The sequence below is a fragment of the Medicago truncatula genome, chromosome 3, assembly GCF_003473485.1.
Source record: "Medicago truncatula cultivar Jemalong A17 chromosome 3, MtrunA17r5.0-ANR, whole genome shotgun sequence".
Lineage (NCBI taxonomy): Eukaryota > Viridiplantae > Streptophyta > Magnoliopsida > Fabales > Fabaceae > Medicago > Medicago truncatula.
The window spans coordinates 20,245,385-20,270,280 of NC_053044.1; the positions used below are offsets into that span (position 1 = coordinate 20,245,385).

At 34.8% G+C, this 24,896-nt stretch overlaps 1 protein-coding gene and 1 long non-coding RNA gene across 2 annotated transcripts; one reads left to right on the top strand and one right to left on the bottom strand.

Moving 5' to 3' along the window:
- The first annotated feature begins 771 nt into the window (after positions 1 to 771).
- Positions 772 to 13,980, top strand: LOC11406382 (callose synthase 7). The gene is made up of 43 exons (XM_003599771.4): positions 772 to 1,159; positions 2,478 to 2,578; positions 2,670 to 2,782; positions 2,877 to 2,964; positions 3,056 to 3,166; positions 3,271 to 3,426; positions 3,527 to 3,610; positions 3,766 to 3,857; positions 3,951 to 4,074; positions 4,165 to 4,299; positions 4,389 to 4,465; positions 4,574 to 4,661; positions 4,865 to 4,993; positions 5,084 to 5,201; positions 5,721 to 6,052; positions 6,137 to 6,189; positions 6,327 to 6,387; positions 6,587 to 6,671; positions 6,764 to 6,813; positions 6,921 to 7,007; positions 7,164 to 7,268; positions 7,381 to 7,475; positions 7,568 to 7,649; positions 7,893 to 8,056; positions 8,161 to 8,284; positions 8,553 to 8,647; positions 8,752 to 8,845; positions 8,950 to 9,101; positions 9,183 to 9,292; positions 9,382 to 9,492; positions 9,640 to 9,708; positions 9,808 to 9,991; positions 10,083 to 10,188; positions 10,274 to 10,396; positions 10,484 to 10,599; positions 10,734 to 10,817; positions 10,963 to 11,075; positions 11,152 to 11,381; positions 11,783 to 12,580; positions 12,667 to 12,717; positions 12,925 to 13,110; positions 13,277 to 13,536; positions 13,673 to 13,980. The coding sequence occupies exons 1-42, from the start codon at positions 949 to 951 to the stop codon at positions 13,514 to 13,516; spliced, it is 5,727 nt and encodes a 1,908-aa protein (XP_003599819.3). The 5' UTR covers positions 772 to 948; the 3' UTR covers positions 13,517 to 13,536; positions 13,673 to 13,980.
- An 8,341-nt stretch (positions 13,981 to 22,321) lies between these two features.
- LOC11413554 (uncharacterized) lies at positions 22,322 to 24,680 on the bottom strand. Its single transcript, XR_003010125.2, has 3 exons — positions 24,190 to 24,680; positions 23,990 to 24,056; positions 22,322 to 22,544 (listed from the first exon to the last, which is right to left on the bottom strand). It is a non-coding gene; the product is annotated as an uncharacterized lncRNA (long non-coding RNA).
- Between the last annotated feature and the right edge of the window lie 216 nt (positions 24,681 to 24,896).

The window sequence follows — 24,896 nt, forward strand, 5'->3', positions numbered from 1 at the left end:
GAAGAATATTGATTATCTTTTATGAGAAAATGTTAAAAATTTAAAATAATTCTTATAAACAATGAAATTATGTTTTTTTTTTCTTATGAGATGATGTTTTCTAAAATATAAACATTGACAAATAACTATTTATTTCATAAAATGATTTTTTAATTTATAAATTTATGTAGCAGGAGTATCGGTACACCTCAATTGATGAGGTGTACCGTAGAAGTTCATGTTATTTTAAACTATTTTTGGTTAGAGTTTAGTTTAGGATGAAGGAGAGTATGTTTAAAAAAAATGTGATTAATTTGAACACACATGTCCCCTTCATTTTTCGAAAATTCTCATTTGAGGAAACTTAGTACCAAAAAAAATGAAATCAACATGCTGACTGTGTTCCATATCTAATTCACTTTCTTCACTTTACACGTGCTTTCCTCAAACTCTTGTTCCTTCAAACAACAATGATTGATAGCAACTCCAAGCACATTCCTTTGCATGTAAGGATTCAAAACCAATTCGTCAGTACCATTTCCTATTACAAAGACCAAACTTTTCTTAAAAAAGTATTCATGAAAAACACAAAAAAGCATTGTTGTGATGTGTAAACGTTTTTGTAACATTTGTTTATTGTTACCAAAAGATAAAAAAAGCACTCACATAAACAAAATATTATCAATATCAATATCTCAGTTCTGTTCCTTTCTTTTTCTTTATTCAATAGTTTTTCTTTTTACCTTGCTATTAGAGCAATTCCAAAACCTCTTTCTCAATCAAAGTATAATTCTTTTTGGCCTATTATTTCAAAAAGATGACAACTTTAGTTTCCTTAACTCATCACTACTCAACACACAAATGCTGTTTTGGTTTTTGTTCCAAGAACAATACTGAGAAAAGAAGAAACTTTAAACTTGCATTGGTGATCGTGTTTTCGGAGTTGTTTGAGGCCGGTGTGGCAGAAACATGGCTAGCACCAGTGGGACAAAGGGTCCTTTTGAAATCTCTAGACAACCTTCAAAGAGGATGATAAGGGCACCTACAAGGACTGTTGAATTGCCAAATGAAGAAAATATTATGGATAGTGAGATTGTTCCTTCTTCTCTTGCTGTTCTTGTTCCAATTCTTAGAGCAGCTATTGAGATTGAAGGGGAGAATCCAAGGGTTGCTTATCTTTGTGAGTTCTTTTTGCCATTTTTGCTTAATTATATTATATACAAATACATTTATATACATTTTTGAGTTACAAATGAATGTGTTCAATGAATTGATTTTGCCCATTTTTGCTAAATAAAATTGTAAGCAATTTTTCAAATGTTTTTGCCATTTTTTTTTTTTGGATAATTAGTGTGGAATTTATACACTATGTGGATTTCTTGACCATTTTGTGTAATTTTTATAAGAAGGATTGATTATAATTAGGGGTTGAATATCCTAATAAAGAGTTGCAAAAATCCAAGTAGAAAACGCTTGAAATCTAGAAATATTTTATGAGGGGGAAAAGATTAGAAGAGTTGTTAAGATATTGTGGTTGAAAAATTTAGCTTCTTATGTTAATTCTTCCATGGTCATTGGTGTTGATCAAAAGAAGCTGATCCAAATTGAGTAGTTAATGTGATTTCGTTGTTGAGCAACATGAAAGCTAAGTTTTTATTTGTCACTAACATGACAATTCTACTTTTTTGGGCACTTATTGTTTTTGTTGCTGTGGAGATAACAGGTTTTAGAGAAAAACCTCATTGTTATGACATCTATGTTAGTTTTTACACTTTTTTCTTTTCTCACGATCAAGGTTGTCAAAATCGAGATTTTGCTTCAGCTCGAAAGGGAAAAGCAAAATCGAAAATCATACAATCGTAATCAGAATTGATGGATTCTACCAAAACAAAAATAATGCTAAATATATGTTATAAATTGTAAATTTTTTTTTTGTGGTGACCGGGGTTTGAACTCCAGACCTTGCATATTTATGCAGTCATAAATGACTCGGTTTAAAGTCCACGAAATACTTATACATAAATGATTGGAAAAAATGGACAAAATTGTTCAAAATCCTGCGATTTTGTATGGATTTCACGATTTTGTGCGATTTTACTAGGATTTTGCCTGTTTTGGGATTCTGCTATGGATTTGAGTCATTGAAGGTGAATAAAGTCGCAAAATTCTGGATTGTAGGATTTAAGTCGGATTTTGACAACAATGCTCATGATTATACTTACTGATCCGAATTACCAGTAAATAGAGTTGCTGCTGATCTTGTTAAGAACCATTGTTCATATGAAAATGAGAAAACCAACTCTGGTTGCTGAATTGTTACTTTGACATCCAACACAGTTTTAAAGTCAACAAGTTCACATTCAACATATACAAAGTAAAAATTAGAAAACAAAAATGGAATCCTAACTAGTTACTTAATACATCATGTAAAAGATGTTGTCAACTAATGTTTGCAGAAGAGTATACTATATATTAATATATTTGCTTTGTTTAATTAGGTCGCTTTCATGCATTTGAGAAGGCTCACACAATGGATCCAACATCAAGTGGGCGTGGTGTTCGTCAATTCAAGACTTACCTATTGCACAAACTCGAAAAGGTAAACCGACTACTTCTTCAGTATTTTGAACATGGTACATTATTTCATATTTTTGTCCAAGCTGGTAATTATGAGTGTCTCATGGTTGCAGGAAGGAGAGCTTACAGAAAAACATACTAAAAGAAGTGATGCCAAGGAGCTACAGAATTACTACCAATATTTCTACGAGAAGAGAATCCGGGATGGTGAATTTACGAAAAAACCGTAAGGCTTGATTGATCTTACTTAAACTTGCTCTTGCACGTTGTGTGAATCATATGATTTTACATTTATCTTATCTTCTGATGCTGTTTTGTAGGGAGGAAATGGTTAGGAACGTTCAGATTGCAACTGTGTTGTATGAAGTACTGAAGACTTTGCTAACTCCACAAACTATTGAGGAGAAGGTGCGTTTTTATTTTATTATGTTACGATCTTCTGATATTTTTTATATAAGAATGGCGGGAACATGTACTGAGAATGTTATTTTTATGCCAGACGAAAAGATATGCTGCAGATGTTGAGAATAAGAGGGGACAGTATGAGCATTATAATATTCTTCCATTATATGCTGTCGGTGTTAAACCAGTGATCATGGACCTTCCTGAGGTTTGTATGTCGCATACATGCATTTTCAATTTTGCTACTGCTAATGATATTACCTTCCTAATTACTGATGTTTTTTTTTCCGTCTCTTCTCTATGAAATTATAGATCAAAGCTGCAATTGCTGCTTTAAGTAAGGTGGATAATCTTCCAATGCCTATCATTCATTCAAGACCTGATAATGATGATTCTACAATGCCTATGGAGAGGGTTAAAAATGTAAATGATATACTTGATTGGATTGCCTCCATTTTTGGATTTCAGGTAATGAATATTTCTCTTCTCTTTTGTTTATATGTAATTTTCATGTACATAATCAGTGAATAATCGAATTTAATGTTTTTGTGTATTTTGGAATAAAAAGAAAGGAAATGTGGCGAATCAAAGGGAGCACCTTATACTATTGCTTGCCAACATAGACATAAGGAATAGACCTGCATCTAATGAGGTAAAATTATTATTTCTTCAAAAAGTTTCCGTTTATTTATGTATGCTTTTTAACGTAATATATTGGACAGCCAGGGTAGTGCCAAATTTAAATTATTTAATTATACTTCTCATCATCAATCATTGTACTGAACACTAAAGATGAGTTTTTTGCAGATCCGTGAAGAAACTATAGAGAAGTTGATGGCCACAACTTTCAAAAATTATGAGTCGTGGTGTCATTATGTGCGTTGTAAATCAAATATTAGGTACTAGAATGATTTACGAGTTATAGAAGTGAATGTGTGTATCCTAAATTTCACTCTGACTCATTTCCGTATATGCAATTTGTTTAACAATAGGTATTCAGATGGTCAAGACCGACAACAATTAGAACTGATTTACATTGCACTTTATCTTCTAATATGGGGAGAAGCTTCAAATATTCGCTTTATGCCTGAATGTCTTTGCTATATTTTCCATCATGTAAGTAGTCCATAACTTTAATTGATACTATTCATCGTATTTTCCTATGAGACTATCATGATAACTCTTTTTTTTTTCTTCCTTCCAAAGATGTGCAATGATGTCTTTGGGATTTTATATAGCAATACCTATCAAGTGAGTGGGGATGCATATCAGATAGTAACGCGTGATGATGAACATTTTTTGAGGGAAGTTATTACACCACTATATGAAAATTTAATGAAGGTATGTATGCTACATCAATGATTCATTAGTCGTTTACGCATGTTTTCAAATGTGTTACTTAAACTCATTTTCTGTGTTTGGTGACAAAGGAAGCAAAAAGAAGTAACAAAGGCAAGGCGAGTCATTCCAACTGGAGAAACTATGATGATCTTAATGAATATTTTTGGTAAATCTTCCACTGATATTTAAGTTATATATCATATAATAAAATACTCAAAGCATTGCATCAATGGTTCTCTGGATACCAATAAGCTCAAGTCTGTCCTTTTTCCAGGTCTGACAAATGTTTTAAGCTTGGTTGGCCAATGAATCTCAACTCAGACTTTTTCAGGCATAAAGATGAAACACAGACAGCCAATCAGGTCTATATCTATTTTCTCATTGCATTTTCTGATAAGCGATATGAATACATAAATTGACATGGTTGTGTGATTAAACTTTTTGGTATTTTTGGGAAGCATTGGTTTTGTTCTAATTATTTGGACAAGTTTGTATAAACTTGTTTCAATTGGAACCTACATTACTTTTTTAGAGACCTTTATTGAAGTATAAAATCATGTGGCAGGGCCGTGGCCGTACCACCACTGTACCTGGGAAGAAGAAACCTAAAACCAATTTTGTTGAAGTTCGTACGTATTTGCATCTTTATAGGAGTTTTGATCGAATGTGGATCTTTTTCATATTGGCTTTACAGGTAACCTTAATACTTTCTTTTTCATATTGGTTAAGACTTGGAATTTTACCATCCAAATTTTCTTTCGTTTATGACAATCATTTTTTACAGGCAATGATTATAATTTCATGGAGTAACTTGGGACTTGTTGGAGTGCTCACTGATGAGGATGTGTTCAAAAATGTTTCTAGTATATTTATAACATATGCTATTCTCAATTTTTTTCAAGGTACTCAATTCTGATATATCTTTGCTTTTTTCTGCATCTACTTTGGTCAAAAGGTTATTTAAAGTAGTGAAAAAAATACTGAAGGGTAAAATATTCTTTAGGGCCCATTCGATGGTCAGGGTCAATAGGGACGGATATGATAAGAGAGCTGGATAGTAATAGGATAGGATTAAGGCTTGATTACGTTTTATCCTATCGTGTATTTGATGCAACCTGATAGTATAATAGTATCATATCAAGTATTTGATGCAACCTGAAGGCTTAGGTCATGACAGTAGTTGGAAACAATAGCAGAAAACAATAATAGCATGGAAAATATCAATGTGTGGAAACATTAGCAGGAAAACATCAGTAAATGTAAGATCCGCAACAGTAGCTTGGAAAAAAAAATAACACTAAAATCGGAAATGAAGTTTGTGGCATCAAGTGCCTTTAGGTATCTTTATTCTTTCCGTAGTATCAAGTGCAACTTCTATTGTGATTTTTTTTTTAACTTTTTCATGTATTGTGTAATCGCAGTTACTATCGATATTATTCTTATCTGGAATGCATTGAGGAACATGAAGTTTACGCAGTTGCTTCGGTATTTTCTGAAGTTTGTGGTAGCAGCAATTTGGGTTGTTGTTTTGCCAGTCTGTTTTAGCAGTTCTCTGCAGAATCCAACTGGTCTTATACAATTTGTCACCAATTGGGCTGGAGACTGGGGGCCCCAGTCAATTTATTATTGGGCTGTTGCGATTTATATGATTCCAAATATAGTAGCTGCACTACTGTTTTTCCTTCCACCTATCCGGAGAACATTGGAGCGCTCAAATATGCGAATCGTTACCCTTTTAATGTGGTGGGCTCAGGTCAGAAACACAAGCATTTATGTTTTTAGGCTATTTTACCTTTATACATATGCTTCATTTACCTAACTTCGACTTTTACTGCAGCCGAAATTGTATGTTGGCCGTGGAATGCATGAGAGCGTGTTCTCACTAGTGAAGTAAGAGATAAATTCTTAGCAAATTCCTTTTAGTGCCAATTATATGCTTCTGAATGTTGCGCGCATATATTATGCTTCTATTATTAATTTCTTCTCTTTATATCATTTCCGCTATAACATACATTTTGTTTTGGCAGGTACACCCTCTTCTGGGTCATGCTTCTGATTAGCAAGCTAGCATTCAGTTACTATGTGGAGGTATTATCTCCGTAAATCGCGTGCTTTGTTTTTTTTTGTTACATATATCAGTCCAGTATTAGTACTGAATTTGATTCAAAGTACAAACGCAACCACCATTTATGGATCGACTACAATACACAGATTCTAACAAAATATTTATTTTAGATTGTAATTATTATATTTGTTTCTCTGATCTAATAAACTATCCTTTTAATAGATATCGCCTCTCATTGAACCAACAAAGTTAATCATGGCAATGCATATAGATAACTACCAGTGGCATGAAGTCTTTCCAGAGAATGGTAAAACTTTACGACTCTTTTTACTATCTGTGTACATATTCTGTTATAGACTTATAGCTATATCTTCAACTCACATTCTGTAAATGTTACAGATATGCACAATTTAAGTGTTGTCATTTCAATATGGGCTCCAATTATCCTGGTGAGTTGTGGAACAGCAGTTTTGATTGTCAAACGTTATCTATTTCCAGTGCTTTCAACATTTTTTCGACTTAATTCATTCCGTTTTTAAATGTTTCTTTATTGTAGGTTTATTTTATGGATACTCAAATATGGTATGCCATTTATGCCACTTTGTTTGGTGGGATTATTGGAGCTTTCAGCCATTTGGGTGAGGTATGTGTAGAAAATCTATTGCAATAACTTACGTAACATCCTTGTAATTTCCTCCTTTCTTATGGGATTTTTACCCTCGAGAACAAAAATATCGCAGAGTCTTCTTAAATTATTTGACCTTTTTCTGATAATGATAAACATTTTTGCATCTCTTAGATAAGGACACTCGGAATGCTACGGTCCAGATTCCAATCTGTACCAAAAGCATTCAGTGAAAGCTTTTGGACTGGAAGAAACAGAAAGAATATACAAGAGGAATCGGTATGGCATTTCATGTTTCAACATGCTGTACTTATTCATGATGAAATTATATGACGATGTAGACTCTAGCTAGAATTTACTAGGACTCTTAACAATGGTGTTTCTTTTGCAGGATGATGCATATGAACGGGATAATATTGCATACTTCTCTCAGGTTTGGAATGAGTTTATAAATTCTATGAGAGAGGAAGACCTCATCAGTAACAGGTTCAAATTCAAACTGCTTCGCTAAAATATCTTTCTTGAGATTTTTGAATTTCAAAGTGTATAACTATATCTCTTGACTACTAACTTTCCAGGGATAGAGATTTGCTTCTTGTTCCGTACAGTTCAATTGATGTTTCTGTCATCCAGTGGCCTCCATTCTTGCTTGCTAGCAAGGTATGTCATTTGAGTTGGTCTGTAAGGCCAATAGTTTATATCAGTGTTATCGATTGCAGATAGCGGACCATGGATGAAAGGCAAAAACCCGCCATAAAACACCATGTCGCTATCATCCTTCAGAAATTGGTCATGGTGGTTGTCAAGAAATCCACTATGGCCGATTTTTGACTACACTGGTTTTCATTAATTTATTTGCTGTGTCTTTTAGTTTCTTCCTAAACCGCTTTGAATATGTGATAGATTCCTATAGCTGTGGACATGGCAAAAGATTATAAGAAGGATGACGATGCTGAATTGTTTAAAAAGATTAAGAGTGATGGTTATATGTACTCAGCAGTTGTCGAATGCTACGAGACTCTCAAGGACATCATACTGAGCCTTCTGCTAAGTGCAGAAGATAGGCAGTAAGTATCAAAAAAAAGAAAATACTTGATAGCCTCTGTTTGCCCGTTTGATTTTTTCTTAATATAATCCTCATGGTTTTTCGTTTGTTTCTTGTATGAGATAGTTTCATAGAGCTCATATGTGCTAAAGTTGAAGAATGCATAGAAGACGAAGTATTTGTCAAAGAATTCAAGATGAGTGGCTTACCTTCACTCAGTGAGAAGTTGGAGAAATTCTTAACTTTATTGGTAACTTTTTGCCATTATTTTGTTACTATATGAAACACGGACACTCCTCGGATGATGTGTGTCCACGTGTCGTGTCCGACACCAACACGACACCGGCATATAATTACACTGAGTTATGTGATTTTCTCAAATTATTTGCGGCGTCAGCATGCCAGTGTGTTTCGTGTCCGGTGTCCGTGTCCATATCCGTTCTTCATAGTATATAGTTCAATTCCTTCATGATGGACTTAGTGAGGTCTTCTAATTTTTTTACCCTTTTCGTTGGCAGCGATCTGAAGACAGCAAGCCGGAATCTCAGATAGTCAATGTGCTACAGGATATTGTAGAAATTATCATACAGGATGTTATGGTTGATGGCCATGTGTACGTTTGAATTGATTTGGACAGATATCGATATATGGATTTTTTTTTTTTAAACTATAATATATAATGGTTTATGATATTGGCTTGGTTCTTCTTTTCTTCAGAATTCTGCAAACACCTCAGCATAATGTAGACAAACAGCAGAGGTTTGTTAACATCGACACTTCTTTTACACAGAAGAGATCAGTGATGGAGAAGGTAGTCTTATCTTTCCATCCGCACTCCACTAAACATATTACATTATTCTTTTCAATTAAGCTGTTACTTATTAGTCTCCGTTTCGTTTCATTTCATTTCTTTAGGTTATTAGGCTTCACTTGCTTTTAACAGTCAAAGAATCTGCTATAAATGTTCCACAAAATATAGAAGCCCGCCGCCGTATTACATTCTTTGCAAACTCCTTGTTTATGAATATGCCAAAGGCTCCTAAAGTTCGGGATATGTTGTCCTTCAGGTTAGTCATTGTTATATCTTTTTATTTTCATTTTCTCATGTTTCCATTCCATGATGAGTAATTTCCTTACTTCTCTTTCAGTGTTCTAACACCGTATTACAAAGAGAATGTTCAATATTCCAATGATGAACTCAAAAAGGAAAATGAAGATGGAATTTCAATTTTATTCTACCTAACAAAGATATATCCCGGTGAGTATTGCTTTTATATGCTTCGTTGTCATTTCTTTTTCTTTAATGCATTTCCACTCATATTATTGCCATACATTAATGCAATGCAGATGAATGGGCCAATTTTGATGAGCGCATAAAAAGTGAAAATTTTGAAGAAGATAGGGAGGAGTATGTTCGTCAGTGGGCATCTTACAGAGGACAGACACTCTCTCGAACAGGTCTTGATCATAGTGTGAATGTCACACATAACATACATACACACATATATATATATATAGACACACACACATATATACATACATGCATGTACGGATATTCCAATTTAGATGTTAATTTTCCGACTTTTTCTGTTTGTTTTATTGTAGTCAGAGGAATGATGTACTATTGGCAAGCCTTACTCCTTCAGTACCTCATAGAAAATGCGGGCGATAGTGGTAAGTTCACTATTTCAGGTGCTGATTTTCGAATTCAAATCCCAAGATTTATCGGAAACCATTCATTTACGAAAGAACTATACAACATGTCTAATGTAGGTATTTCTGAAGGCCCCCGGTCATTTGATTACAATGAAAGAGATAAGAGGCTTGAACAAGCGAAAGCTTTGGCTGATTTAAAGTTCACCTATGTTGTTTCTTGTCAACTGTATGGTTCACAAAAAAAGTCTAAAAATACTTTTGACAGAAGCTGCTACAATAATATTCTCAATCTGATGGTCACGTAAGTCCGTACAACTGTTTTAGTCAACTGTATAAGGTCGTTTGTAAACTAAATTGGGATCGATGATGGTAAAATGGAACTTCCCATGCAGGCACTCAGCCCTTCGTGTTGCTTACATAGACGAAACAGAAGATACAAAAGGGGGAAAGAAAGTCTATTACTCCGTTCTTGTGAAGGGAGGGGAGAAGTATGATCAGGTACAGACAAATCTTTAAAAAAAAAATCAAAATGGAATCTGTTTAGATAAGGGTTTGTCATAATGATTCTATGTTGTATTGATAGGAAATATATCGCATCAAGCTTCCTGGTCCTCCAACGGAAATTGGTGAAGGGAAACCTGAAAACCAAAATCATGCCATTATATTTACTCGCGGAGAAGCTTTGCAGACCATCGACATGAATCAGGTAACTGTTCGTTGGACTTTAATTTAAAAAATATTGATAGCTAAGAAGCGATTTCTGTATAACTCAATGCTCATTTTCTCTTTATAGGATAATTACTATGAAGAAGCTTTCAAAATGAGAAATGTATTGGAAGAATTCCACGCACATAAGGGGCAAAGGAAACCAACTATCTTGGGTTTAAGAGAGCATATATTTACCGGAAGGTTTGCCTTGTTACAGTATTTAGTCCTGTATTTAACTTTATATGAATTAATTACTTCATAACTATGTTAACATGTTTTTATTATCAAAAATGTTATTTATTATATATGCTTACATCATGTTTCTTATTTTGCAGTGTTTCATCCCTTGCTTGGTTTATGTCAAACCAGGAGACCAGCTTTGTGACCATTGGCCAACGAGTTTTGGCAAATCCTTTAAAGTAAGTCCCGATTTGTTTCTCCTTGACTGCTTTCAAATTTGATTCTACATGCAATTTATTATCAAGAGTCTGATCTTGTATTTTTCCTAGCATAGTAATTTTTTTTGTTACATGTGTTAAGTAATCCACGTTCCTGAATATGCAGGGTCCGATTTCATTATGGTCATCCAGATATATTTGACAGAATCTTCCACATAACCAGAGGTGGCATAAGCAAAGCATCAAAAACTATCAACTTAAGCGAGGATATATTTGCAGGTACGTCAAGGTTGGGTAGAAACTGTCTGTCTGATGAATGGAAACTTTCACTTATTGTGCTTTTTAACATCTATAGGGTACAATTCAACTCTACGCCAAGGATATATTACACATCATGAGTACATACAAGTTGGTAAGGGGCGAGATGTTGGCCTGAATCAGATTTCACTCTTTGAGGCTAAGGTTGCTAATGGAAATGGAGAACAAACACTTTGCCGTGATGTTTATCGTCTTGGAAGACGATTTGACTTCTTCAGAATGTTGTCATTCTACTTCACCACAGTTGGATTCTATTTCAGTAGCATGGTAATTTTTTAAATTGTCTTTTTAGGATCGTATCATGATAGTTAATTGCTAATAGTAATATTTCATCCGATGTACGAGTTAGATTTTGTTGCATACACTTCCTAGTTTATGAATAAAGAATAAAATAAAGGACATTAGAAATCCATAAATAAACTTGTAAATTGATTCTACTGTGCTCTGAGCTATATAAATTGATTTCAATGAACTAATATGTATTGATGATGTGATACATCGATGTTCCTACAACTTGAGTGAGGTACAATACAATCACAAATTTGATTAGACGACTAAGTATGATATCAATAGGACTTGATTGATTATGAAAGCACATAAATCCTATTTTTCGTTGCTTAAAATGGGTTTACACTAACACATTTATTTGGATGTGATACATTTTTCAGATAACCGTGCTGACTGTGTATGTGTTCTTATATGGACGATTATATATGGTATTAAGTGGAGTTGAAAGAGAAATTATTTCAAGTTCAAACATACATCAGAGCAAAGCCCTCGAACAAGCCTTGGCATCTCAGTCTGTTGTCCAGTTAGGCTTGCTGCTGGTACTTCCCATGGTTATGGAAATTGGTTTGGAGAAGGGATTTCGGACTGCCTTGGGTGATTTCATTATCATGCAACTGCAATTAGCCTCTGTGTTCTTTACTTTCCAGCTTGGAACGAAAGCTCATTACTATGGAAGAACACTCTTGCATGGAGGCTCTAAATATAGACCAACTGGTCGGGGTTTCGTTGTCTTCCATGCAAAGTTTGCTGATAATTACAGGATGTACTCCAGAAGTCACTTTGTGAAGGGCCTCGAGATACTTATACTGTTGATCATTTATGAAGTCTATGGCGAATCATACCGAAGCTCAACTCTTTATTTCTTCATCACAATCTCAATGTGGTTTTTGGCCATTTCTTGGTTATTTGCTCCATTCTTGTTCAATCCTTCAGGTTTTGATTGGCAAAAAACGGTGGATGATTGGAGTGATTGGAAGCGGTGGATGGGAAACCGTGGTGGTATTGGTATTCCATCTGATAAAAGCTGGGAATCTTGGTGGGATGAAGAAAATGAACACCTGAAATACTCCAATGTCCGAGGGAAAATACTTGAGATTGTTCTTGCATGCCGCTTCTTTATCTACCAATATGGAATTGTCTACCACCTGAATATTGCGCGTCGTAGCAAAAATATTCTGGTACAACAACTTGTTTTCTTTGTTCTACCTTAATTTTTGCAAATTTTACCCCTCCGTCTAACTACCTTTGGTTTTTCTTATCATAGGTATTCGCACTTTCTTGGGTAGTTTTGGTTATAGTCCTTATCGTCTTAAAGGTATGTACTTTTGTAGCTCGGAGCATTTCTAATGTAATTTTGCCTAAATTAAAGCCTAATAACATACAAATTTTATTCAAAAAACATTTCTTTTCGATCAAGCAAGACGAGCATTAGATTAGACCATAGTAGAGGTTGCATAGTTAAAATTACAGTATGAATAAATCTAATTTCTGATGTTTGGATGAACTTTCATATGGGTATCAGATGGTTTCCATGGGTAGACGAAGATTTGGTACCGACTTTCAGCTCATGTTCCGTATTCTCAAGGCACTTCTGTTTCTCGGCTTCTTGTCAGTAATGGCAGTGTTATTTGTTGTGTGTGCGCTTACGGTATCAGATTTGTTTGCTTCCGTTCTTGCCTTCATGCCCTCTGGATGGGCCATTATTCTGGTAAGCTAAATTTCCTGCATCATAGCTAACAACCATTTTGCTCATATTTCCGAGTTTCTATGTAAATATGCTTCTTTTTGTTTTAGTCTCTGCAAAAAAAGTTTCGGTTTAAATATGATTTTAATCCCTGAAATTATAACATTTTTTTCTCTCTTTTGCAATCAAGATTGCACAAACATGTAGGGGACTCTTGAAGTGGGCGAAACTATGGGCTTCAGTGAGAGAACTTTCAAGAGCATATGAATATGTAATGGGATTGATAATTTTCATGCCAACAGCAGTTTTATCGTGGTTCCCATTTGTGTCGGAGTTCCAAACGCGGTTGCTATTCAATCAAGCATTTAGTAGAGGACTTCAGATTTCAATGATTCTTGCTGGAAAGAAAGACACTTACAAAACTGAATGATGTTTTATCATATTTTTCAGGTAACATCTTGCATTTCCTATATGATTTTTATATCATTAAAACCATTTAACTTTAACGATAACGTCTTCTAAACTCGTACATATGATTGATTGTAAATTTTCCTCTACTCACTGATTCCCTATTTTTCCAATGTAGGAAGGAACCGGAAGTTTTCGGTTTGAAGAGAACATGAAATTTTGGGAATTCTGATTACTTCCTTTCCCTGTTAGCTCAATTTTACTGACTTAGAACATAGAACAGGAATGGAAAATTCAAATACAAAATCTAGGCAATGGCTAAAACAGCATTTTTATTTTACATTTTGAAATGACATATTTATGTCAGCATTGTATATGTATCATATGAGTATAGGGTGATATTTATTTATTTATGTTAATATTATCATAGAAAGAAATTCAGACATATCATTATACCATAATTTAATTCAAGAAATTCATTTAATATTGTTTTTTCTTATATATTATGCTCAAGCGAGTTTACATTCAGATGGTATTTTAAAGGGAACCTAAAGTGTATCATGAATCAGATTTTCCGAAGCTGAACCTTTCGTACAACTGTTACTTGAAGTTTCTAGATATTAATTTAGTAAATGATTTGAACTCTTTCGATATTCTTTTGTGCGAAAATATCCATTGTATGAAATAGCACGGTCGAAGAAAAATATTTTACTCTAAGCATAGTCGTGCAAGAAAATACGTGACCAGTTCAAGGAATCTGTTGAAGCCAGTAATGACTTGATCAAGGTAGTTATACTACAATATTTCCACAAATATGTAAAACGGTTTCAAACTGTTTTGCCAAAACAAACCAGTTTAACAACAGTTTTCAAAAATCAAATCTAATATTTGACATTATGAACAAACCAGGTTAGCCACCTTATGAACACCCCACATCAGAAGTATGGTAAACTCTTTTGAATAAAAGAACTTGTGATAGCATCCAAGTCATTTACTGAAGCCAGCCGGCTACCCCTCTCAATTTTCTGATTCTCCCTTTCAACAGTCGATCTTTGCACCGTTCGGCTTTCTCCCCTTCCAATCCAAATCTTCCACCATGTAGACCTTGACGATGGTGGTGCGATGAGATTCTGTCAACCCAAATCGTACAGATTCTCTGCATCACCGTTACTCTGCACAAAACTTCCGCCGTTGGCTTTCCTCGCTGCCGGATTTCGGAAGTTTTGTCCGTACAACCCGTAAGCGGGTCTGTTCTCAACAGCTCCGCCTCCTTTCACGGCGGCGGCTGGTCATGGTTCATGAATGGTTGTCCGCAGATTTGTCGCGGTGGTTCAGTCTCAAAGGCGGTGGATCTAAAAAAGATAGTGTGGCTGCCTTCAGAGACACGCCATGCTTCTGTTAAATCATACGACTCGTTATGAGAGTTTGGTGTGCTCGAATGGGCCGTTATGCTTGTTGTGCTTTGTTCTTGCAGGGGCAGTTGGTCTGTGAATCTGTCCGTGTTGGCGGTCGATTCATATACCATGATTGAAAAGATGGGTTTGGTGTTGTTCAGATCTGTCTCCAGTTTGATTATGATGCTCGCGACTTTTAGTGTTGGTTGGGTCAGGTTTTTCCCCCCTCAGTGTTGTACTGCTCCTCCAAGATCATGGACGTGCTTCGTAACAGGTCATCTAGGCTAGAAATGGTCATGTACCTGTTGTCTGTTGTTGTTGTGAATGGTGGGTGCGGATGTTACCGTGTTGGCGGTGCTCGTGGTGCTCAGACTCGTTGATTGACCATCCCTCGATCTGGCCTTCAATTGGATTTGAGTTGCTTTCTATTGGATTTGGGTAGAAATGGCCGTGTAGTTTTCTGTCGCAACACAACGGGTTGTAGGCATGGGGTTCTGTATCCGTTGCGGTCGAATCTCTCACCTTCACGAAGTTTGGCACTATATATCTTGGGGGAGGTTTCAAAATCCTCATCAGTCTTTGATGTTGGACTGTTTGGCTCGAAAGAGACGTTATGCTTGTTTCTATCGCAAGGAGTTGTTGGTTCTTGGATCCATTTCGTGTTCACGGTTGGTCCATACACCGCACATTAGACAATCACCGGTGTTGTTTTTATTTCTTTGTATCACCCGATTGGGTTGGTTTACACTTTGTATGGATTGACTAGGTTAGGTATATGTCCCCCAATTCTTTTTTGTATTTCTTTTTTCCTTTTTTTAATAATATATATATGAGCACCTGACCTAGACTGGAATCTGCAAGACATTCCAACTATGTTGGACTGTCTTCTATTCCTTTTTTTATGCCTTTGGACTCTTGCCTTATAAAAAAAAAACCACTTCTACCTAAACCCTAAAACTAGTCAAATAAAGAGTATATTTTAAATTTTCAGGACATTTTCCAAACTATGATATCAAGATAAGGATTGTAACTATTTTATATGAATAATGTTCCACTTTTTTCAATGCCTTCTAAATTTATTACATAGGTTGAGTAAGGATTGACCACAGATTGCTTGAGTACTTGGATGGAAGAAGTGATCAGTTGAAAGTGTTGTCAATTGCTTGCTCATTGTTTCAATTGGCTATTTCAACTGTGGCATCAGCTGTTTTGCGGTTATGCGCGGTTTGGGGTGCTGTTTTTTGGATGTTCGTGTCATGGAAATCGAGGCCTAACTCATCCCTACAAAACCGGCTTGTACGGTGAGGAGTGTCTCCTCGTTATAAACTCTTCTCAAGAATCCTATCTATCCGATGTGGGACTAAATCCCACCCGAGTGTTGGCTGCTAACAGTTCGGGTGTGAGGCAGGGGTATGCTTGTAGTCTGTTGCATGTATACTCCGGCATCACTACTTGATTCCAAGGCTTTTGGTGGGGTTTCATCGAATTTTGGTGTTCCGTATATATGCGGCACCTCATTGTACTTTTATCCCTTTTTCTGCGAGTTTGCGGTATTTCTTGCATTTGCTCGTCATGAATAAATTTGCCATTTCAAAAAAAAAAAAAAAATTTACACACCCACAAAAATTAGTTGACAACAATAAATAAATAATGAAGTGGTAGAATGGGGCACATAATATACCTTGGTCTTCCTCTTTACCTTTTGGCGATGTTTTATGCAGTGTGTAATGTTCGATTAGTTTAGAGTCATAAAAAAACAGAGTAAGCTGACTGAATTAAATTATAAAAGTAACAGAACGTTGACACAGACACAAACACGACGCTGACACGGTAATAATTTGAGAAAATGACAAATTGGATGGAATCACATGCGTATGTAATCATATGTTGCAATTTGGAGCAGTACAAGAAGATTCACTATCTTCTTTAATTGAAACGAATCAACCTATGCGTAAATCAATGGATGAATTTGGGCTAGTACCCGATGATGGTTTCTTGAGTATGGATAGTTTGCAATTTGAGAACCAACAATTGTCTACTTCTCAAATGGTATCAAAATAATTGGAAGCAAGTAAGGATGCTATTGAAAGAGTGTTCTAAATTTAGTAGATAATAATGTTAAGCATGTTGATTCGGCGTCCCAACAGTGAGAAAAGTAGAGTCCCTAGTATGGTGGTTGATGCAATATCCCAACAGGATGAGAAAGATCATCCAAGTAACTTATTATGAAGGACTGCAGAATTCTTGCGCTCAAGATGGCAGCTAATAGGTTATTTACAAGAACGGGATGATATCGTTCAAAAGAAAAGTTTATTTTTGGCCCTCGAAGTTTCAAAATGTTGCAATTTTGATCCCCTTTTAAAAATGTTAACCCTTGGAGGCAATTTGCGCAGAGTTACCCTCTTGAGGTGACCCATCTTGTCACAATTAAAGCACTTAAACTTTGACTTGTTACCACTTATTCCCTGGTTACCTCTACCTCCACCATTCCCTCTTGAAGCACTTAGACCATCACTTAATCAACTCTCAAGTCCTTGGACTCGGTCAACTCCTTGGTTCTCAAAGCCGCTTGAACTTCTTCCAAGGTGACGGTGCCTTCTATGCCATAGGGCATGGTATCATTGAAAGATTCAAATGGTCTAAGTAGAGCACACAACAAGAGTATAGTCTTGTCTTCATCCTCAAGATGCACCTCAATGTTCTCCAAATCATTAAGGATTTTGTTGAACTTCGTTAGTTGCTCTGTTAAGGTCTTTGACTCCACCATTTTAAACGAGTAGAGTTGTTGCTTTAGGAATTACATATGAGCTAAAGACTTAGTCATATACAATGCCTCCAACTTAGTCATATATAACCTTGTCCACTATCTCGGTCTTCTCCGCTTATGACATGGTGACCACTAACACATCTTCAACCTTGAAAGGAAATATATTAACCCAACCGCACAAATCTAATGTAAATCTAAATCAAAATCTAAATATATTAACCCACATTAAAATATATATCGACTAGCGCTGACAACGAATCAATCCAATTCGAAAATAGTTCGAAATTCGATTCGGTAATTGTTTCGTTGAACTTGGTTCATGATCCAATTGAGTAGAACTTGAGTTGAAAATTAAGCTCGTCAAATAAATGAGCCGAACTTGAATTACGTATAATTAGACTCGTTTGATTCATGAACCAACTATATATATATATATATATATATATATATATATATATATATATATATATATATATATATATATCCTAAATCAATTACACTAATTTTTAAATGAAATATTATTTTTAACATTTTTCTTTGTCAAAGTTTTTTATTACCACTTTATTAACAATATAAAATAAAAATGTTCAACCGAGTAAAAATAATGGTAATCCTCACCTAAAGTTTTTTATATATCGATATAGCAAGTGGAGTATATAACATAATCCATACACTTGAAAGTTTTAAGCTTGCTTGTTTAAAAAAAAAAAATTAAGCTTGCAATTTTATGTCCCACATCGAAAATTTCGTGAAGAACGGAAAACAACTTATCTATAAAAAGAGGCGTGTACGGTATCACCTACAATTGGAATGGAATGACAATAATATTAATTAATTAATTTAATTAATAGTATTTACCATTTTACGTTAATGGTTTTTTGACCAATTACAAGGTTTGTGAGCTGTTTTTTGTGCCCTCATAAAAACCATAACCATAGTTGTTTTTGTCCCTTGGTTCATTTAATTCGAGTCTAGTTAATTTTTATTGAGTCGAATCGACTTAGCTCGATTAATTTTCAACTCTAGTTATGTGATTTGAGCAAACATACTGAACTTAACGAGCCGAAGTTGATGAACCTTAAACGAGTCGAACTCGAGCTGAAAAAAGAGTTCATGTCGAACTCGAGTCGAGTTTCGAGCCGAGCAAAATTTTATCGAGCCGAGCTCAGATAGGTTCGATTTGATTCGACTCATTTTCATCCCTAATATCGACACATTAGTTGGGGGTTGTGACATATCTCTTCATTATTAAAGCATGTTGCTCAAAGGGTTTCCCACACCTTAACCCACATTTGATTGGTTTTAATTAATAAGAAAAATAGAAATTCATCTTCTATTTTATTTGGTTTTATTACTGCCTATTAGCATTAGGAGAGGTCATAACATATCTCTTCATTATTGTTGTGAATTGGTTGCAAAATTACACCAATAAAATTTGATGTGTGGAACAAATAAATAAAGCAATCAAAATAAGTGGGTGACAATATAATTCAAGCAAAAATAAACAGCAAGAGAGAAGAAGAAAAATACAAGAATTTGTTTACCCAATTCGGTCCAATATTGACTTACTCTTGGAGAGAGAGCAGCTCTACGTTCCACTATAATGAAGAGTTTCTTTACAAAGAGATGTCAAAGGGTTACAAGAATTAGTCTTCAAACCTAATTCTATCCCAACAATGTTTTGTTCAAGGTGAATCAAAACAATCTCAGCCCTAGTGTTTGTTTCAAAGAGAAAACTCTATAAACCCTAGTTTGTTGTTGGCTTCCAAACCTTGTTTTTCTGCTAATTCTACTCAATCTGATATTGGATCTGAATTAATAGAGAAATAAAACCCTCAAAATTAGGAACAAATCTCACGCTGAAAATACATTTTTATTTTTCTCCTTCAGCGTAAAATCATGGCCCGATTTTCGCAAATCGTAGTCCGATTTTTTATGAAGCAAAACTCCCAAAACTGCACCAAAAAATGTGGCCCAATTTATCCAAATTGTGGCCTGATTTTGGCAGATATTCTAAATTTTGAGTCAATTCTTAACATTTCTCCACATTGACTCTAAATTAGTGATGATGTCAATTTTACCGTCAATCACTTTGTTGCTCTCTCTATTTTATTTTTCCCTTGCTTCCAACTACACCAAGTAGTTCCACAAGCTTCAACCCTTTGCTTCTTCAACCCTCGAAATGGCTTCCGCCATCTTAAAGATCCTTGCATCCAACTACACTAGGATTTTAGGTAGTTTCACAAGTCAACATCAAACCCTCTTCAACCACGGAACGTCTCCCGCTTCCTTGAATATCACCTTGCATCCAATCACCCTTGGTGTTTTAGGTAATCACACAAGTCATGCTATACATTCTTCAAACCTCAGAATGACTTCCGTCCTCTTGAAGAATTCACTTGCTCGCAACTAGAGCATAACACCTAAGGTCTTAATAGTTGTACCATGCCCGGTGTCATCAACTCCACAAGATGAGATTTCTCTACCTCAACAGGAAATTGAGTACTTCCTCTATGTGTTTAACCTTGCAACTCCACCTCAAAGGTTGATCACGAGTCTTCTTGCATCCGTCTCCCTAGGCTGAACTTGAGTATTCTTCCCATCGCCCCTCCAAGATGATGTTGAGTGTTTAATGTCTCTCTAGACGACTATCTCTCTACAAGGCATCACTCCAAAGGTGAGAAATATCACCTTCTTCATCTCCCCAACGAGACACCACCAAAGCACCTGTAACACCCCGTTTTTCCAATATACAAATTTCTTAAATCATTTATCAGAGTAAGCATCATAAGCAACGGGATATCACATATAACATAATCCAAAACAGTTAAATAATAATTTAACTTTAACAAATATTTCAAACGTTGCAGCGGAAATTAGTTCGTAATCCATAAATCATTTTGGCACGTAGGCCCCATCAAAATATCTCAAATGAGTTAATTCAATTTCACAAAACATCATAATTGTTCAACATCATAAAACATAAACATGATAGTCACGTAAGAGAATGAAGCATGCAAATGACCCCATCCCGTTACGTATCAGAGCGACCTAGACGACACAATGAAGGCAAGGCCACTCACGACGGCAACTGCACACTAAGCACGATCACCTGCAAGTTACCCATACGAAGGGTAACATTTTCAAGCAGAAGAGGTGAGATTTCATAACAAAATAATGTTAATCAAAGTAATTCGAATCATAATTAACATTAACATCATAATCATTCTTAAATAACTTTGCATATTCAAATGACAAGTATCACGTATTCACATATTCAATCGTCATCAACAACATAGCATCATGGACATGACAATGTGACAATGCTCTTAGACTCCTTATATGCATGTGGTACCAATCGTCATCATAAGTATTAATATACTTTAATCATGTGGAGGACAAAGCTCCTATAAATCGTGCGGAGGACAAAGCTCCTAATAATCGTGGTGAGGACTAAGCTCAATGAAATGCTATGCATGGACTCTTATGAACAAATCACCGTAATCAACATATCAACATGCATCCAATAATTTGGAGCTAAACGTCATCATTTCATCATATAAATACACTATGCACTTAGTTAAATAACAGCAGCAGCATAAACAAGTCACATAACAGGATGATATCATTATATCAATAGCACATCAATTATATCATAGTTAAACCTTCATATCTTACTTAATTGCACAATACATTAACCATACTCAATTAAATTTCAACATATCTTAAACAGCCTTACAGACTGCATTAAACGTCATCATTAGGTCTCATTATCATAAGGGGGTTCACTCTTGATCCAAACGTGCGACACAGATCGCACAAACACTCAAGACACTCAAAACTGGAAGTGCTCGCGAGGCGAGAGTTCTTACTCGCCATGGCGAGTACCAAACAATTCCCAAACTAAAGTTGTTCTGGGTCCAATCTTGTCCTACATTCATCCCTAATCATTACTAGGTATGTTCAGACACTCAAAGGCACTCAAGGTCTAACTAAAAAGGTCGAAACACAAAATCTAGCATGCTCTCTACCTTAGCTCGCTATGGCGAGTAAGGTTGCTCGCTATTGCGAGCGATACCAAAAGAACTCGCGAGGCGAAGGAAAAAGCTCACGTGGCGAGCGATCACTACTACAAAAATGGGCTTATATAGCGCTTTGTAAGCGCTACTGTAAATGGCGCTAGTAAAGGTAATATAGCGCTTTTTTCTTGTATAAAGCGCTATCTAAAGCATGGTTTATATAGCGCTTTTTATCAAAAAACGCTAGCAAAGATTCTCCTTAGATAGCGCTTTCAATAATAAGCGCCATGTAAAAGGGGTTTAAAATAACGCATACACTTGTAGAAAACAGCGTTTTTGTTTAAAAACGCTATGTAACACTAGGTTTAGATAGCACTTTATACTGAAAAAAAAACGCTAGGAAAAGCATTAATTTTTTTTTGACAGATTTTTTCTTAATTTTTAATTTTTTTTTTGTCAAATTTTTTAAAATTTTTACGGATAGCATTTTTTTATTAATTTAAAGTAATATATATATATATATATATATATATATATATATATATATATATATATACATTTATATATATAACTTTTCTAAGGGAAATATATATATTTTTGGCATATTAAAATTGAGACTATTATTTATCAAATAAAACTTAAACACATCACAAAAAAATTATGTATATATAGCATAAAAGTCAGAAATGTATAGCCACTAATATGGTAACATAGATATCTCTAAGTTACAACTAATTAGTTAACATAAAGATCAAAAATCTTCTATGGTAGCATGCAGACTTGATAAATCTTCTTGATCGTCTCAACATTGTTATCCAAAATAAGCAGGCGAATCATTATTCATTTCCAAATACAGTTAACTTTCTCCACCTGAATATATAGCAAAAAACACCATTAAACAATAAACAATAACACTATATTATATTAGAGGAAAATTCAAAATACTACTCATCGTTTCTCTATTTTCATTCATCTATATCTTTCTCTCTATGCAATTAGAAATATATATACAATACACAAAGCATAGTTAATTCTAGCTTAGATTTTTTTTTTAACAAGCAAAAATGAGATATATTAACACGGACACCGTAATTGTTACCGCACAAGGTGTGCCAAAACAATCACGGAAAATGTCAAGGTCCAAACAAAATTACAACCAAATCAGTCAATACCCAGACATGAAAGCGGGTTCGATCATCAATGATGAGTACCAAAACTAAATACAGCATTGCAAGCTTTTAACCACCACAAAGAAGTTGATTAAAGATAATGGCTATTTAGTCATATTAAAGATATGATATACATACTGTGTGCTCATAATTCAATGATGTGTGAAGCTGACACATATTAAGATATGATAACTATACTTTTCCCTACCTTAAAAAAAAACTATACCTTTTGCTTAGTTGGAGGGTTATTTCATTAATAATCACATAATTAATTTGTTTCTTTCCTGTGCAGATGTTTCTCTTCCCACTAAATTTGGATAGTAACAAATATAGCTAGTTCCCTAGTTGTAGAACACAATTTATAATTGACGTGTTAGGTGTGGCCAATAAGTGAAAACTAATGAAGATATAGTACCAAGTTACTAACCATCTTTTGGTTTTGTGGCACGTGTGCTAACAGTACTGTAACTGATATGTGCATACAACAAAAAAAAGGGGTGAAAAGGGGACTGAATTGTCATACATAAACGAATGAAGAAACCTAACAATGAGAAGAGAAAAACCTCTATTGTGGCAGCAAGGACAAATACTACGTACTAGAGTTAAATTGAAATGGTTCCAACGACCTGTTCAAATTTCAATCTAATATCTACTTGACAATTCAGGTTAACTCATGATCACAAGAGAAAAATCTGCATGCTAATAAAGAAGCTACTAATATAAATACTTTGCTTTGGCATCAAGAAGTCAAGAGAGATACAACAACATATTATATAATAGCTATAATTTAAAACCTTTTTATTTTTATTTTTATAATAAGCTATAATATAAAACCTATTACTTATCAAGCTATAATATAATAAACTGCAACTTAAAACAACTTAAAACATGTATTCTAAATTCAAATCATTTAGTCCTAATTTGAAATCACTAAAAACAGAGACCCCAAGACATGTTTGATTTCAATGTCATTAATAAATAGTTAATTGCAGTAAGAATTGATAGAGAACATGCTTTCAATTTTACCACAATATAAGAGTTTGCAGAGTAACGACAAAGACAAATTAAAACCAATTAAAGGACTGAATACATTGAATTGAAGATTACAATAGAAGACTAATCACAGTGCATGATCAAGACATTTACCTAAGAATAAGATACGACTTTGTCCTCTTCAACAAAAGGACAGGAGATTGCGGTTTGTGATTTCCAACTGCAAATACAATTGCATTAGTCACACTTATTTGTAATTTTCTACAATATATCAATAATCACAACACCAACTAAATTGAAGAAAAATACCAAATGGGTTAGTTTTATTCCATCTACGCAAACGTCAGACTAACCTGATAAGAGGAGGCTTCGACGAGGGAATGAAACCAATAACAACGACGATGGCTTGACGGCGGTGGCCAGAGACATTGAGATTAGCGTGAGAAGTGATGAGCATAGGGAATCAATCAGAGAAGATGGGTTTGAGGGGTTTGACGGTTGAATCGATGGGTTTGGGGGAAACCAGTCATGAACCAACCAACCATAAAAGCAATCGATGAGAAAGATTCAAAGAGGTAATCAATGGGCTTTTAGGGAGGAATCAATGGTCGGCGATTGATGGTTTGCACAAATGGGTAGGCGATCAGATTCAAAGAGGAGATGGGTTAATTTGTTTGATTTCACAAGAGAATTTGGAATTAATATTGGGGAACGTGAAGAAAGGAGTAGTTTAATTTAAATTAAAAAAAGTTTATAATTCATTTAGGGAAGAAAAAAACGAAAAATATTAGAGAGGGGATCGAACAAGGGACCAAGAGCTTGTTGGTGGTTGTTGTATGCCACTTTGAAAATCAATTTATTTCATAAGTAGCGCTTTTTTTAAATCAATAAACGCTATGTTTGTAGTATCAACTATAGCGCTTTAAAAGCGCTGTTTAAAAGTGAATCATAAATAGCGCTTTCTATATTAAGCGCTATCTAAGGTTAATTGTTCAATTATTTTATATTTAATATTTTTTTAAGAATTCTACGTTAGCGCTTTTGACACAAAACGCTATAA